General features: G+C 50.3%; 1 protein-coding gene across 1 annotated transcript in view; it reads left to right on the top strand.

Annotated features, from left to right (window-relative positions):
• The window catches only part of TNN (tenascin N), a 55,086-nt gene that overhangs the window by 25,961 nt on the left and 12,553 nt on the right, over window positions 1–16,572 (top strand). The window contains exons 2-9 of the mRNA XM_049777587.1: window positions 3,908–4,264; window positions 6,985–7,398; window positions 9,116–9,379; window positions 10,079–10,264; window positions 10,816–10,905; window positions 11,823–12,086; window positions 14,631–14,894; window positions 15,512–15,775. Of these exons, the coding sequence (XP_049633544.1) occupies window positions 3,908–4,264; window positions 6,985–7,398; window positions 9,116–9,379; window positions 10,079–10,264; window positions 10,816–10,905; window positions 11,823–12,086; window positions 14,631–14,894; window positions 15,512–15,775 (2,103 nt within the window). The remainder of the gene's footprint in view (window positions 1–3,907; window positions 4,265–6,984; window positions 7,399–9,115; window positions 9,380–10,078; window positions 10,265–10,815; window positions 10,906–11,822; window positions 12,087–14,630; window positions 14,895–15,511; window positions 15,776–16,572) is intronic.

Here is a 16,572-nt window from a genome sequence, read left to right as displayed (position 1 = left end):
AACCCCTGAGCACTGCCGGGTGTGACCCAAAAACCACAAAAAAAAAAAAAAAAAAAAAAAAAAAAAAAAAAAAAAAGAAGAAGGGCCTGGGTCTCTGGCTCCAGGATTGAAGGATTGATTCACATCAAGAATCATCCAGGGTGGAGAATACAGGGCTGGGGTCAACACTGAGCAGATCCTGCTTCTCTGAGTTCTTAAAAGACCTTGCATTTCCTTTATTGGCAGCCAAAACCCCTTAAATTGGACAGAAAATAGGATGAAGACATTTGGACTTTTTCTTTAGCCTCTTTGCTTTGGGACAGTGTAGAGGGCAAGGAGATGAAGGTGGACAGAGAGGTGCAGGGGGACAGAGAGAGACAGGGAAACAGAGGGGTGAATGCGGACTCTCCTGGCTTCTGATCTCAGCTCTCCTGATACAAGGCATGTGTCCTATACTTTATGAACCTCTGAGCACCACTTACAAAGAACAATCTCAAAGGACTCCAAAAGTTTTGATATGGGAGTCAATAGAATGCCAGGCATAAAATGTTCCCCCGCAGTCTAATAAAACACCCAGCAACCCCCAAAGAAACAACTACCAAAAAACCCCTTCCAGGCTATTATTACTGCATATGCAAAATATTTCTTTTGTAGTAATAATTTGGGCAGTGTTCTGAGACTGGGGACCCAGAGAGGATAAATATTGGGGGTCTTTTGGAGCAGAATTAGAGGGTACTAGCTCCCAGCGAGTAGGATACAGCTCAGAGCCAACCTAGGAAACAACACGAGGCCTCCTTTTCCCTAGATCTTCACAGGCCACTGCTCCACTCCCCATATTCCCTCTGCCACAGCCTGCTGTCAGAATGAAAAAAGACATTTGTTAATGGTTTTGCTCTGGGGCATCACTCCTAGTTTCCTGTGGTTTCCTAGGCATTCCCTGCTTGCCCCCTCTCCCTTACATTCTTCCAGCATTCCCCCATCTTTCTGAGCCAAACCAAGCCCTCTCTAGAATAATGATCACCACACGGAATCCTAGTATAAGGCATTTTTCTTGGACCCAGGGGCCGCCCATCCTGCCCTCATCCAGGGGTGGAAAGCCGAGTCTGTGGTTGGTGGCATATAAAGAAGCTGCTGAGGTCATCTCAGCTCTGTGCTGGGACATAAGGCCTGGCCCCCCTGCCACGTGTCGGACCCAGAAGCTTCTCTCCTCGCTCAGGAAACTTATCGGTTTAGTGCAGGATTTTCTTCCCTGTGGCCTCTTTGGAGCTGGGGAGGGAGAGTCTCCTGTGCAGAGTGGAGTTAGCCAGGAACTTTTGAATCCAACTCCCAAGGATGCAAGTCTCCACTCTGGCGAACCTCCTAGAGCCTCATTTGTTCCTGGAGTCCGATGGCAACATGGTGAGATGCGCTTGGCAGGGCCTTTCTGCCTCTTTCTCCCCCCCGCCCCTCTTGCATCTTTCCAGAACCACCTTAGGAAAACCATGGTGCCAGGTCTGGGCTGGAGGTGGGGTGTGAAGAATTGGCAGAGACATCCAAGGTCTGTCTTTTCCAGCTCAAGCATTACTTGTAAAGGGGCCTCAGGGGTTGGGTTGGGAATTCAGTGATGTCTTTGATTTTTGGGGAGGTGGGTAGATATTTGGGCCACATCCCATGGCACTCAGGGGGTACTGCTGGCTTTGTATTCAGAAATTACCCTGGCAGTATTGAAGGGACCCTATAGGATGCCAGGAATTGAATCTGGATTAGCTGTTGCAAGGTGAACATCCTCCCCACTGTACTATCTCTCTGGCAGCATAAATCAGGTGCCTTGGAGATCAGTGTGTGAGGCTGCTATGGACAGTGGGCGACATTGTGTATGGCTTGAACTCATGATCTGGCCTCACCTTGCACAATCTGGGCGCCTTTGGCTAGAAACCAAACAGCCTCAGTTTCTATCCCAGGGAGCAGTAAAGGGGAGGTTGTGGGACTTTTTGTTGTTGGGCTAAACTCAGGGTGGTGATGGGGGGGCAGTCATTGTAAGATATTACCATCTTTATTGGGGGAGTCATGGTGGGAGGTGCACAGGAGTCATAACTAGTGCCTTCCTTGGGGGTTGCTCCATGGTGGTGATTCTGCAAATGGAGCCCCAATTTTCTGCTTGCAAAGCTATGCTCAACTCATCCCTGGCCCCTGATAGCATCCTTTGTTGTTATTATTCTTGTTATTTTATATGATTATTGGTACCCTTTACCTGCTTTCAACTATTTGTCATGGGCAGGTCATTTCAGGGTACTGGGGTTCAATTTTCCTGCCTGTGTGTGAAGTAGAGGAACAGTAACATCTTTTGAGTGAGGTGTTTTGAGGCAGAACAAAGTTTAGGACATAGCTATAATGTGTAGTAATTATGATTAGTTTTTTGGTTTGTTAGGCATTTTTTTGTAGGGGTGGTGTCTGGGACCATACCTGGCTGTGCTCTGGGCTTAATTCTAGCTCTGTGCTCAGGTCTCACTCCCGGTAGGATTTAGGGGCTCATATACAGTGCCAGGAGTTAAAATCTTGGTTCCTTTTTTGTTCTCTGTCCGGTTCCACTGTAGCTTTTGTTAACAGAATGATGTGAGCATGGGTACAAATGTTCAGGATTTGGGGATCTATGGCTGACAGAGTGGTCCCTGAATACCAGGCAGCAGTTTTTGTTGTTCTTTTTGTTGTTATTGGGTGGCCACACTGAACAATGCTATGGGGAACATGGAGCCAGGGGTGAAACCAGAGCAGAGAGAATAGTCCTATGCATTATAGCCACAAAGTCTGCAGGCAAGAACATTCCCTGTGTATAGGAGAGACAGAAAGTAATTTCCTTCTGAGCCTCAGGAGAGACAGCCTGGCACCTTTCTGTGTTCTTCACTTTTTTATTTTCTAAAAATCTATTCAGAAGATCAGCACTGGGCTGAAAAAAGTACAGCAGGCTGGGCACTTGCCTTGCATGCAACTGACCCCTATTAGATCCTGACACCAAATAGGGCCCCTTGAGCATTGCCTGGAGTAATCTCTGAATACAGAGTTAGGAGTAAGTCCTGAGCACAGCTAGGTATAGCCCCAAATAAAAATAAACCAAATTCAAATAAAATTTTGAAGGGCTTGGTTTTGGGGCCACACCCAGTAATGCTGAAAGCTTACTCCTGGCTCTGTACTCATGAATTGTTCCTGGGGGTGATCGGGGAATGTATGGGATGCCAGGGATCATCTCCTGGTCAGCAAGACAAGTGTCCTTCCTATTGTACTATCTCTTTGGTAACCCCCCAAAAAAGACCAATTTCTAAGTTCAGAGAGATGGCTCAAAGAGCCAGAACACTTGCTTAGCATGTGGGAACCCAGGTTCCATTCAGGCATCACACACATGATCCTCTAAACACTGCCAGGAGTAACCCTTAAGCCACAAACTAGGAGTAACTCACCCAACATCTCTGGGTGTTGCCCCAATACAAGAACAAAACAAAACATTTCCTCGATATTTCTTTCTTGGGGAGGGGGGGCAGTAGGAGAGGAGATTTCCAAAGTGGTATTCAGAAAGCTGAGATGAAGTGTGTGTGTGTGTGTGTGTGTGTGTGTGTGTGTGTGTGTGTATGTGTGTGTGTGCCACCTGCAATTCTCAGCTGCCCCAGCCTGGCATTTAGATGCACAACTTCCAGGGTTCTGTGCTGCTGGGGATCACTCAGGTCACACTGGTTATTTGGGGGCCTCTGGGCTGATCTTGCAATGCTCAGGGAATGTGACAGGGAACCTGTTAACCACATATTGTGTCCTTGGTGCTATCTCAACTCCGACATACTTCTTTTCCTCTTGTGTTCTTCTCCACTGCAGCATCTTCTAATGGAATCTCTCAGGCTCGGTCCCAGGGTGCATTTCTTGGGGAGGCCCTGGGTCCATCTGGGTCTCATTCTGGGCTCTTTAGTCCTGGTGGCCTCAGCCCCAGCAGCTCCCCAGCCCCTGGACTGCAGTGACAAAGAACAGCAGGTCACCGTCAGCCACACCTACAAGATTGATGTGCCTAAGTCAGCCCTAGTGCAGGTGGAAGCGGACACACAGCCGCTTGCTGATGCTGGGGACAGCTCCATCCTGGCCCCTGGGGAGGCCGGTGAGGAGCAGAATATCATCTTCCGGCACAATATCCGCCTACAGACACCACATAAGGACTGCGAGCTGGCAGGCCTGGTGCAGGCCCTGCTGGCCCGGGTGAAAAAGCTGGAGGGAGACTTGGTCCAGGTGAAGGAGCAATGCAGTGGACACTGCTGTGCAGGGGCGGCTCTTGGTAAGTCCTGAGGTCATCCAACAAACACCCAGTGAGCACTTGCATTTGTGTCTGGGCTCCAGGAGCCTTTCTCAGCGGCTCTCTGACTCCTGCCTTGCTGTCTTTGAGGTGTATATATGGAGGACAAGGAAAGGTGGTAGATTAATTCTACCTGATACATCTGATATCACCAATAAGTGTGTTCATCTGAAGATGGAGCAACCTGAGAGTTGAGACAAGAGAGAGAGAGTAAAGGCAAGACTGGCTGCACAGCTGGGCCCAGCCCCTCCCCCCACACACACACTTGGTGCCCGTTGCTCAGGCTTCTGCCCACTGCCCAATCAAGGATCTTTCTAGAAAATGGAAATGCCACTTAGAAGACACCATACCCTTGGGGCCAGAGCGACAGCACAGTGGGTAGGATGCTTGCCTTGCATGCAGTCAGCCGGGTTTAATCCCTGGCATCCCATATGGTTCCTGAGCCTACCAGGAGCAATTTCTGAGCACAGAGCCAGAAGTAACCCCTGAGCACTGCAGGGTGTGTTCCCCACCCAAAAAAGATGACCCTATGCACCATAACAAAGAAGTTGACAGCTGTTGCTTTGTAAGCTGTTGTGAGCTGGTGCTTTAGTAATAAAGGACAGATTATGGTAGAGCAGTGCTTCTCAAATAGTGGGGCGTGCCCCCCCTGGGGGGGGAGGCGTGAGGCTCAGTAAAGGGCGGCAAGTTTGACCTCGGCAAACACTGCCATAACAAGTTAAGCCCGTGTTTATGTCTCTGTATGTCTCTGGAGCCGAGAGTTGCTGTGTCCTGCTTCAAACCTCGCTTGAAAAAGCTATGCATTGCACAACGTGCTCATTGGAGCCATTAATCCAGACATCACCTCTGATTAAAAAATCAGCTCAAATTATTTTATATATTTTTGTTTTGCAGGTTAAAGTTTATTTAAAATATATACTATTTACAGTCACGTGGAGGGCGCGAAAAATGTTTTCTTCTTCCTAGGGGGGCATGACAGAAAATAATTGAGAAGCACTGGTAGAGGGAGGCCCCACTTCCTTCCTGGGCCAGTGATCAGGCCCATCAGATTTTCCAGGAAGAGACAGTGTGTACTCGGACCCAGCCCTTTGATATCCCCAAAGAACTGTGCTGAGTTAGTGCTTCCCCTGTAGGTGAGACAGAACGGTGCACCTGGATGCACCCCAGATGAACGGGTTGAATTCTCCTGGTGCTCTCTAAATTAGAGGTGTTGGGGCCAGAGTGATAAGAAACACAGCAGTGAAACCTGCACGTGGCCTATCCTAGTTCGATACCCGGAATCCCATATGGACCCTGAGCCTGCTAGAAGTGATTCCTTAGTGCAGAGCCAGGAATAAAACCTGAGTGGCTCTGGGAGTGAACCTCCCCCCCACCCCCCGCAAAAAAACAAACAAACAGAAAAACTAAATTAGAGGTAATTTTAGGAAGGAAAGCAATGTTTTGAGCTTAAGAGCCTCATTAGGTTAGGGACAGCTGCCTTCTGGCTGCTTTAGGCTGGAAAGGGTTAGAGGCATACTGGTTCTCCCTCCCTCCCCCTCTGTTTCCATTTCCACTATTTTGTAGGAGCAGCAAAGCTTATTTATTTATTTATTTATTTATTTATTTATTTATTTATTTATTTATTTATTTATTTAGCAAGACTTCACTTGGGACTCACTTAACAAAAACTAGGGTCTGAGGGCTGGGGAGAAAGGACCGTGGGGAGGGTGCTTGCCTTGCATGTAGCTGACCTGGGTTTGATCTCCAACATCTCAAAGGGTCCCCCTGAAAACTGCCAGGTGTGATTCCTGAGCGCAGAGACAGGAGTAAGTCCTGAGCGTCTCTGGGCATGGCCCCAAAACAAAAACAAAACAAGAAACAAACAAAAAAGATCCTTACGTGATGAAGTGGTGTGTGTTCAAGAGTGAAGGATCAGTGTGTATTCAAACAGTTAGCTTTGAGGTTGGGGCATCCACACTAGTGCTGTGGCTATTCCCCCCCCCCCCTCCTTTAAGTTAAGTATTTGCAGGTGAAAATCATTAGGCTTGTCAGGCAGGTATGAATTTGTTTGTTTGTTTTTGGGTCACACCCGGCAATGCTCAGGGGCTACTCCTGGCTCTGTGCTCAGAAATCGCTCCTGGCAGGCTCAGGGGACCATATGGGATGCCGGGATTCAGACCACCATCCGTCCTGGGTCGGCCGCTTGTAAGTGCCCTACCGCTGTGCTATCTCTCCAGCCCCAGATTTGTTTGTGTTTAATTTTGGGGCCAGACCTGGCGATGTTCAGTGCTTACTCCTGGCTCTGAACTCAAGAATCACTCCTGGTGGCTCTCCCATGACCCTATGAGATACCAGGGATCAAACCTGGGGTCTGCTACGTACAAGACAAGTACCCTCCCTGCTGTCTTGTTACTCCAGCCTCTCAAATACATGGTCTGTTAGGGTTTGTTTTATATTTGAGCCACACCCAGCAGTGCTCATGGCTTTCTCTGGGCTCAAGAATCACTCCTGGCGGTGCTCTGGGGGACCCTAAGGGATGCCGAGGATTAAAACTGTGTCAGCCTGGTGCAAGGCAAACACCTTCCCGGTTGCACTTTGGCTCGGGCCCAGAGAGATCTGTTTGTGGGTGGTTTCTTGGTACATCCTTCCTTGGGTGCAAAGGCCCCGCCTGACTCAACAGAAAGGACCATGCAAGGTGCAGAGTCTGCTTGCCCATTCACCAGTGGCTCTTATGTGCTCCTTCACCCTCTTGCCCCCAGCAGAGCCGAGCCCTGGATGCAGCGGCCACGGAACCTTCTCCCGGGACACATGCAGCTGCCGCTGTGAGGAGGGCTGGGAGGGCACCGACTGCGAGCGGCCCAGATGCCCCGAGAATTGCCACGGCCACGGGCGCTGCGAGGAAGGCCGCTGCATCTGCGACCTGCCCTACGTGGGGCCCGACTGCGCAGCCCCCGCCTGCCCTGAGAACTGCAGCGGCCATGGCGTGTGTGTGCGTGGGGTGTGTCAATGCCACCCCGACTTCATGTCCGAGGACTGCAGTGAGCTGCGCTGCCCCAACGACTGCAGCGGCCACGGTTTCTGCGACACGGGCGAGTGTTACTGTGAGGAGGGCTTCACGGGCCCCGACTGCGCACAGGGTGAGCGAGTGCACCCCGACAATTGTCCTTGCACCCAGAAATTTTCCCCAACCCCATCTCTTGCTCTCTTACACCAGCTGGATCCTTCTGCCCTGGGCTGGGTCCTAGACCCTGGACAAACTCCCCTCCCACCCCCATTCCCAGAAGACTCTCTTGGAGAATTGGAGAATCACATAGGATCCCCCTATGTGATCACCAGGAGTGACTCCTCAGTGCAGAGCTGCGAGTAACCCCTGAGCATTGTCGGATGTGGCTTAACAACAACAAACAACAACAAAACCCATTTGAGGCCAGAGAGATAGCTCAGCAGGAAAGGCGCTTGGCTTGTACTCAGCTGACCCGGGTTCAGTCCCCTGCATCCCATATGGTCCTGCCAGGGCTAACCCCTGAGCAAACTCCTGAGCACCAACAAAATAATAATTGAGAGCCAGAGAGATAGCATGGAGGGAGGGCGTTTGCCTTGCATGCAGAAGGATGGTGGTTCGAATCCTGGTATCCCATATGGACTCCCGAGCCTGCCAGGAGTGATTTCTGAGCATAGAGCCAGGAGTAACCCTGAGCCGGGTGTGACCCAAAAACCAAAACCAAACAAACAAACAAACAAATGAGGATGGAGAGAGAGTATAGCAGGTAGGGTGCTTGCCTTGCATGCAGCCAACCTGGGTTCAGTCCCCAGCAACCCATATGGTGCCCTGAGTACCACCGGAAGTGATCCATGAGTGTAGAGCCAGGAGTAATCCCTGAGCACTGCCAGGTATGACTCCCATACAAAGAAAACATTGGTTGGCTTAGGCCAGAGCAATTGCACAGCAAGCAAGATGTTTGCTGATCTGGGTTCAACCCTAGGTACTGCCAGAAGTGATTCCTGAGTGAAGAGTCTAGTTAGCCTGAGTTCCCGGGTGTAGCCTCCCAATAAAAGCAAACCCCCATTAGAAACAAAACATTTCTAGGCCATCTGAATCAGTGGGTTTGGGGTTTATACCCCAAAAATTGCATTTCTAAGCAAGATCTGGAGGTGTCACTTTTGGGCTGAGATCCTGGGTGATGTGGTGTGTGTGTGTGTGTGTGTGTGTGTGTGTGTGTGTGTGTGTGTGTGTATGTTCAAGTGAGCAGGGAGGCCCAGCCGGGCTGCTTTGGGATGGGGGTGCCAAGGCAGATTCTGGATAATCCCCCTTTGCCTCCCCTTGCCTTTTAGAGCTAAGTGTTTGCAGGTGCTCCAGAAACACCCTTTGGTATCTCTGTGCCCTGTTACTAGCATTGCTCTGTATCTGATGGTGCCCAGCAGACCACATATGGTGCTGAGGATTGAACTCAAGTCAGTCACATTGAACCGGGTCAGCCAAATACCCTCACTGCTGTACTGTTGATCTGTCCTTCCTTTTTTTTTTTTTTTAATAAAAATTTTGCAGCCCCACTTGACTTTTCTTTTTTCTTTTCTTTTCTTTTCTTTTCTTTTCTTTTCTTTTTTTTTTTTCTTTTGGTTTTTGGGCCACATCCAGCAGTGCTCAGGGATTAATCCTGACTCTGGGCTTGGGTCACTCCTGGATGGAGATGCTCAGGAGACAATATGAAATGCTGGGGATCGAACCCAGGCCAGCTGTGTGCAAGGCGAGCACCCTACCCGCTGTGCTACTGCAACAGCCTTCTGTGGCCTCTGTTCTCAGGAAACCTGTGCAGTGCTCAATGGGGCAGGGGTCTCTTTCTTTTCTTCCCACAGTGGTTGCCCCCCAGGGTCTGCAGTTACTCAAGAGCTCGGAGGACTCCCTGCTGGTGAGTTGGGAGCCACAGAGCCAGGTGGACCATTACATCCTCCGCTACCACCCTCTGGGGCAAGAGCTGTCGAGGAAGCAGGTCCGGGTACCCAAGGAGCAACACACGTACGAGATCCTGGGGCTGCTCCCAGCCACCAAGTACATGGTGACTTTGCACAATGTGAGGAAGGACGTGGCCAGCAGTGCTCAGCACCTGATCGCCAGCACAGGTGGGCCAAGCCCCAGGGGTGCACAGAGAGCTGTCAGGGGCATAGTACCCTCTGGGTGGGAGTGGGGCTAAAGCATGATTAGTAGGGGGCCGTGGAGACCCCATGAGACAGGATGAGCCACTTTAGTGGTTTGAGGAGACCCAGAAGCTCTGGTTTCCAGAAGACTCTCCTGGAGACATTCTTAAATCATTTCTGGGGTCAAAAAGGTGGTACAGTAGAGCTCTTTTCTTGTGTAAACTGACCTAAGTTCCATCTTCTGCTATTCCCTAAGCACCACCAGGAATGATTCCTGAGTGCAGAGTCAGGTGTAACTCCTGAGCGTGGCTGGGTATGGCTTAAAAATGAAATTACCAATGACAAAATCATTGATGCTGGAGACATAGCACAGTGGAGAGGGCATGTACGTGGCAGACCCAGGTTCAATCTATAACATTGTATAGGGTACCCCAAGCCTGCCAGGAATAATGATTCCTGAGCACAGAGCTTGATGTGGACTCCCCACCTCAACGAAACAACCCACTGGTGATTCTCAGTTGCTCAGGTTCAGTACAGAGGCCCAAGGATTGGTGGTGCCTAGGACTGTGGAGCCAGGATGATCCAGGGATTTGGTGACACCTAAAGCCCAGGTCTTGGGTCCTTCGGCTCAGTGGATCATGCCCATGTCCTGTGCCTTACTGCTCTCACGCCCCTCACCCTTAGATCTTGCCGTGCCGGGCACTGCCTGGGTGACTGATGAGACGGAGCACTCCCTGGACGTGGAATGGGAGAACCCGCCCACCCAGGTGGACTACTACAAGTTGCGTTATGGGCCCCTGACGGGCCAGGAGGTGGCTGAGGTCACAGTGCCCAAGAGCACTGATCCCAAAAGTCGCTATGACATCACTGGTAAGAACCTCCCAGAAATACAGACCCTTGCTTGCTGCCCAGGAGAGCCTGGAAGCTCATGAGACTGGATGGGCCGATGGGGTCTCCTCAAATACTTTCCCTGAAGCTTCCAGCGTAGAGACCCTTGGTCTGTTCTCTAGCACCTCTAGAATACTTGATTCATTAATGGATGGGGCTTCTAGACTGTTCTTCCAATGTTTCTTTGAGGGTCAGTATGATGGTGACAAATTATTCCTTTGGGAAGATCTGTGCATGTATACATATGTTTGCATGTGTGTGCACATGCAGGTATGTACCTTGTTTCCATGCATGTGTGAATGTTAGATAGAGAATGGACTTGGCTCATTTAGTTCTGGGTGGGTGAACTCTGCTAAGAGAAGAGGATGAGATGGCCATGGGAACACAAATGGGACCCACCCCCAGCCCCAAGCTCCCCAGGTTGGGGTCCTGTGGGCTCTTCCTGGTCCTGTGGGTTCATGGCTCCTGGGAAGGGTCTCTCTGGGGCACAGGCTGGTGCCTCTCCTGACCCCCCCCCCACCATATCTCCCCAGGATTGCAGCCTGGGACGGACTATCAGATCACAGTGGTCCCAATGCGAGGGGACCTGGAGGGCAAACCCATCCTCCTCAGTGGCCGAACAGGTAAGGTGGGGTGCCTGGGAATGCTCCCAGTTCACTCTGGTTCCAGATCCTGGAGTTTGTGCATGGAGAAAGTTCTATGTTACTGACACACATTTCAGGACAGGGTGTGGGTGGGATGCTGCAAGTTTTCTTGCTGTTGTGGAGGTCAGAGAGATGATACAGTGGGGAGGGCTTCTGCCTTGCAAGATGCTGACCCAGGTTCCATACCTCACCCATATAGTCCTCTGAGCACAGAGCCAGAAGGAAGCTCTTAGTACCATTGGGCATGACCCCCAAAACAAAGTTTTCTTGTGGGGCCAGTATGATAGTACTGCAGGTAAAACGTTTTTGCATGTGGCTGACCTGGGTTCTATTCCTGGCATTCCAAATGGTCCCCCGAGCACCTCCAGGAGTGATTCCTGAATGCAGAGCCAGAAGTAATTCTGAGCGTTGTTGGGTGTGGCTCAAAAAAAAAAAAAAGTGTTCTTGATGTTGAGAATCTCTCCTGGACTCAGCATCCAGGGTAACAAAGCATTTCTGATACCTTTCTGCTTATTTTTGCCTTTTGTTTCTTTGGTTTTGGGCCACACATGGTGGTGCTATGGGGTTACTGCTGGCTCTGTGCTCAGAAATTGCCCCTGGCAGTCTCTGGGGACCATATGGGATGCCAAGGATTGAAGCTGGGTCCGTCCGAGGTCTCTGCGTGCAAGGCAAACACCCTATCTCTGTGCTATTGCTCCGGCCCTCATATTTTTGCCTTATTTTTATTTATTCCTTTATTTGGGGGATTGAGTCACACTAGTGGTGCTAAGGGGACCCTCTGTAAGGGATGGAACCAGGGTCAGCCTCATGGAAGGCCAATGCCTTCACTCCATCTTCTGTTTCCAGCCTGGCTACATGGTTTCTCTCATTTTCCTTTCTCGTCTGTTTACTTGAAGAAATCGACAGCCCAACACCTGTGGTCACAGGGCAGGTGACAGAGGACACGGCCGTGGTTTCGTGGGCCCCGGTGCGGGCAGTCATTGACAAATATGTGGTCCAGTACACATCTGCAGCAGGTGACACCAGGGATATAACGGTGGGCAGTGACCAGAGCAGCGCGGTACTGACAGGCCTGAAGCCAGGAGAGGCCTACACAGTGCTCGTGTGGGCTGAGCGGGGAGACCAGGGGAGCAAGAAAGCCAACACTGAGGCACTGACAGGTGAGGGGGTGCAGACAACATGGGGGCCTTCGAGTGTGGGGAGCCAGCCTCACGACTCCCTTCTGAGCTGCTTCTGTTTACTGATAGTAGGATTTTATTATTATTTAATTATTTAATTGTTGTTTTGTTTTGGATCCTACCTGGTGATGTTCAAGGCTAACTTCTGGGGCACTGCACTCAGGAATTACTACTGGCAGTGCTTAGGGGACCGAGTGGGATGCTGGAGATTGAACCTGAGTCAGCCGCATACAAGGCAAATGCCCCCCCCCCCCCCACTGTGCTATTGCTCCAGTCTGGATTGCAGGATTTAAAATACCAGCTCATCCTGCTACCTAGGTTTTAAAATGTTTGGGGCCCACACCTGACAGTGCTCAGGGCTTCCTCCTGGCTCTGCACTCAGGCAGTTCTTAGGAGACACGAGGGAATAAGGGAATCAAACCTAGATTGGTCACATGTAAAGCAAGTGCCCTCCCCACTGTGCTATGATTCTGGCCCCAGTTTTTAAACTATTCATTCATTCATTTATTTATTTATGTTTTTGGGCCACACCCAGTGGCACTCAGGGATTACTCCTGGCTCTGTGCTCAGAAATCGCTCCTGGCAGGCTCAGAGGATCATATGGGATGCTGGGGATGAAACCCAGGTCTGTTCTGGGTTGGCCACGTGCAAGGCAAACGCTCTATCGCTGTGCTATCGCTCCAGACCCCAGTTTTTGGACTCTTAAGTTTCACTTTTGGAGGGCCAAGTGATGTTTCACACAATAGCAAGTGTGTCAAAGAAATCATTTCTAGGTAGTAACTTTTTTTTTTGAGGGGGGGGGTCACACCCAGCAGTGCTCTGGGGTTACTCCTGGCTCTGTGCTCAGGGGTCATTTTTTTTCTTCTCTTTTTTTTTTTTTTTGGTTTTTGGGCCACACCCTGTGACGCTCAGGGGTTACTCCTGGCTATGCGCTCAGAAGTTGCTCCTGGCTTCTTAGGGGACCATATGGGACGCCGGGGGATCGAACCGCGGTCCGTCCTAGGCTAGCGCAGGCAAGGCAGGCACCTTACCTCCAGCGCCACCGCCCGGCCCCACTCTCTTTTTCTTTTTTGGGCCACACCCAATGGCACTCAGGGATTACTCCTGTCTCTGCACTCAGAAACCACTCTTGGCCAGGTTAGGGGACCATTTGGGATGCCGGAGGTTGAACCCAGGTTGGGTGCATGCAAGGCAAATGTTTAACTGTTGTGCTATTGCTCTGGCCTCTCCAGTTAGTAATTTCTTTCAGTTGCCCAGAACCGGAGACAGGCAGTGAGTGCAGCTTCCTGTTTTTTTTTTTTTTTTTTTTTTTTTTTGCCATACCCATTTGATGCTCAGGGGTTACTCCTGGCTAAGCGCTCAGAAATTGCCCCTGGCTTGGGGGAACATATGGGATGCTGGGGGATCAAACCTCGGTCCTTCCTTGACTAGTGCTTGCAAGGCAGATACCTTACCTCTAGCACCACCTCACCGGCCCTAAGTGCAGCTTCTTGCTGTAGATGAGGAAATCAGGTTTTTTTTTTTTCTGTTTGTTTTTGTTTGTTTGTTTGTTTGGGTCTCACCGGGCAGCGCTCAGGGGTTACTCCTGGCTTCACGCTCAGAAATCGCTCCTGGCAAGCTCGAGAGACCATGTGGGATGCCGGAATTCGAACCAAAGACCTTATGTATGAAAGGCAAACGTCTTACCTCCATGCTATCTCTCCGGCCCCGAGGAAATCAGGTTTTAAATCTAGGGTTAGTCACCAAGAAAACATAGGACCTAGATATGCCCCAGGTTTATTGTGTGTATTCTTTTAGGCGTGCTGATAGTTTGGGTCACACCTGCCAATACTCTAAGCTAAGCATCACTCCTAGTGGTGCTCAAGGGACCTTATGAGGTGTGGGCATAGATTCCAGGTTGGCTGCATGCAAGGCAAGCACCCTCCTGCTATACTATTGCTTCAGCCCCGTGTTGCCAGTTTAACCAAGACAAATCTAAACAGAGTCCATATGATGAATGGTTTTTCTCAGCCCAACCCTGCATCCAATTGTTAATTTCAAGTCTCCTGATTCCCAGGCCAAGTATGATGTTTTCTATGGAAAAAGCTGACAACTCTGACCTCCCAAATATTTTTCCTTCCCAGAGAACAAATTAGAACAGATTTTTGGTGCAAGTATCATTGTTTTTAGGTATCAGAAGTCAGGGACTGGAAAGAGGGATGCAAAAAATTCAGAGTAAAGGAGCTATTCAACCATCAATTCTTTTCACCAGAGGCAATGCCTGGGAAGAACATAGAGACTTGGGACTTGAATTGGCTGGGTCCGAAAAACCTTCTGTCATTACATGCACTGAGCTTGTTCTCAGAATTTCAAGCCACTGCCTTAATTAAACCCTGAAGTTCTTCCAATTATTGGCGGAGAACACGCTGACACTTCTTTGCTGAGGCTGTCACTGAGGCTGTGCTGCCATTTCCAGAAACTGAGAGTTGGCCCAATGCTTTTCTTTTTTCTTTTTCTTTTCTCTTCTCTCTATCATTTGTCTTAAAGACATCGACAGCCCCCAAAACCTGGTGACCGACCAGGTGACAGAGACAACAGCCATGGTGTCCTGGGACCCCGTGCAGGCGCCCATCGACAGGTACATGGTTCGAGTCACCTCAGCAGATGGAGACAGCAGGGATGTGGCCGTGGGGAAAGATCAGACCAGCACAGTGCTGACGGGGCTGCGGCCAGGTGTGGACTACACGGTGCTGGTGTGGGCCGAGAAGGGGGCCCGGGGGAGCCAGAAGGCTGACACCAAGGCCCCAACAGGTAATGAATGAGACAGGGCATGGGATTGAAATTTGAGTGTAGGGTTTTGAGTGCCTGCTGTACCGAACTGTGAGAGAGACTGAGACTTTGCGAGGCCAAGTCTGAGAGAGCAAAGGAAGAGCCTAGAAGGTGCTCTTCCAGGATGGGGTGGAGGGTGGGATGGAGGAGGGGATGGAGGATAGGATAGAGAATGGGATGAAGAATGAGATGAAGGATGAGATGGAGGATGGGCCACAAAACCACCAGACCTGCTAGAAGTGGTGGAGCTGAGCCAGCCATAGACTATCAATTTAGCAAAGAACATTTCCAGGCTCTGGCCTGCAGAGTTAATGAGGATCCTTCTTAAAAGGTTTGCCCATGAGTTGCCCAGAGAACATGAGAGATTCTCTCCTTCCAATGTTCCAACCCATGGTGAAGGGGTTGTTTTGATGTGTTGTCATGGTGCTTGAAACACAGGGTTCTTCCTGTATTTGGGGATTGGCAGAAACTGAACTCCAGAGAAACAGGGTGGGGGGAAGCATTAAGGTGAATTGCAGGGCATTGGTGGGGGTATGGAAGAGGAGGGCAAGTAGTATTTTTCTTATGATGCTTTGATGTGTCCAAACATTTTCTTAAAGACATTGATAGCCCCAAAAACCTGGTGACCGACCTGGTGACAGAGACAACGGCCACCGTGTCCTGGGACCCCGTGCAGGCGCCCATCGACAGGTACATGGTACGAGTCACCTCGGCGGATGGAGACAGCAGGGACGTGGCTGTGGTGAAGGATCAGACCAGCACAGTGCTGACTGGGCTTCGGCCAGGTGTGGACTACACAGTGCTGGTGTGGGCCGAGAAGGGGGCCCGGGGGAGCCGGAAGGCTGACACCAAGGCCCCAACAGGTAATGAATGAGACAGAGCTCGGGATTGAAATTTGAATGTAGGGTTTTGAGTGCCTGCTGTCCTGAACTGTGAGAGAGGCTGAGACTTTGCAAGGCCAAATCTGAGAGAGCAAAGGAAGTCTGTGAAGGCTTCCATCTCAGAAGCTGCTCTTCCTAGATGGGGTGGAGGATTTGGTAGAGGATGGAACAGAGGATGGAATGATGGGATGGAGGACGGGATGGAGGATGGGCCATAAAACCACCAAACCTGCTAGAAGTAGTGGAGCTGAGCTGTCTATAGACCATCTTCCAGCAATTTAGCAAAGAACATTTCCAGGCTCTGGGCCTACAGTGCTAATGATGATCCTTCTTAAAAGCTTTGCCCATGGAGTTGTCCAGAGAATATGATAGATTCTCTCCTTCCAATGTTCCAACCCATGGTGAAGGGGTGTTTTGTCGTGTTGTCATGTTGCTTGAAACACAGGGTTCCTCCTGTATTTAGAGGTTGGCAGAATCTGAACCCCATCACAGCCTCTGTTGGACAATTCAGGGAATTCTCTGGGTCCCTAGGCAAGTGAGTGCAGGGTTTGGCGAATGCCAGAGACACAATTATGACTCACCTCCACAACTAGTGTGTCTACGTCATTCGCCAAACCCTACACCCACTTCCTGGGGGTCTAGAGAATTCCCTGAAGTGTCCAGACAAAGAGGTCATGATAGAACCTTAGAGAATATGTCAAGTTTTATCACCAGTTAATGCTTAACACAGAAACAGGGTGGGGGAAAGCACTGGTGGGAGGAGAGGGGACAGAGGAGAA

The sequence above is a fragment of the Suncus etruscus genome, chromosome 7 (genome assembly GCF_024139225.1).
Source record: "Suncus etruscus isolate mSunEtr1 chromosome 7, mSunEtr1.pri.cur, whole genome shotgun sequence".
NCBI lineage: Eukaryota > Metazoa > Chordata > Mammalia > Eulipotyphla > Soricidae > Suncus > Suncus etruscus.
Note: the sequence above shows the minus strand (reverse complement) of the source record. Positions and strands in the feature narration are given on the sequence as shown.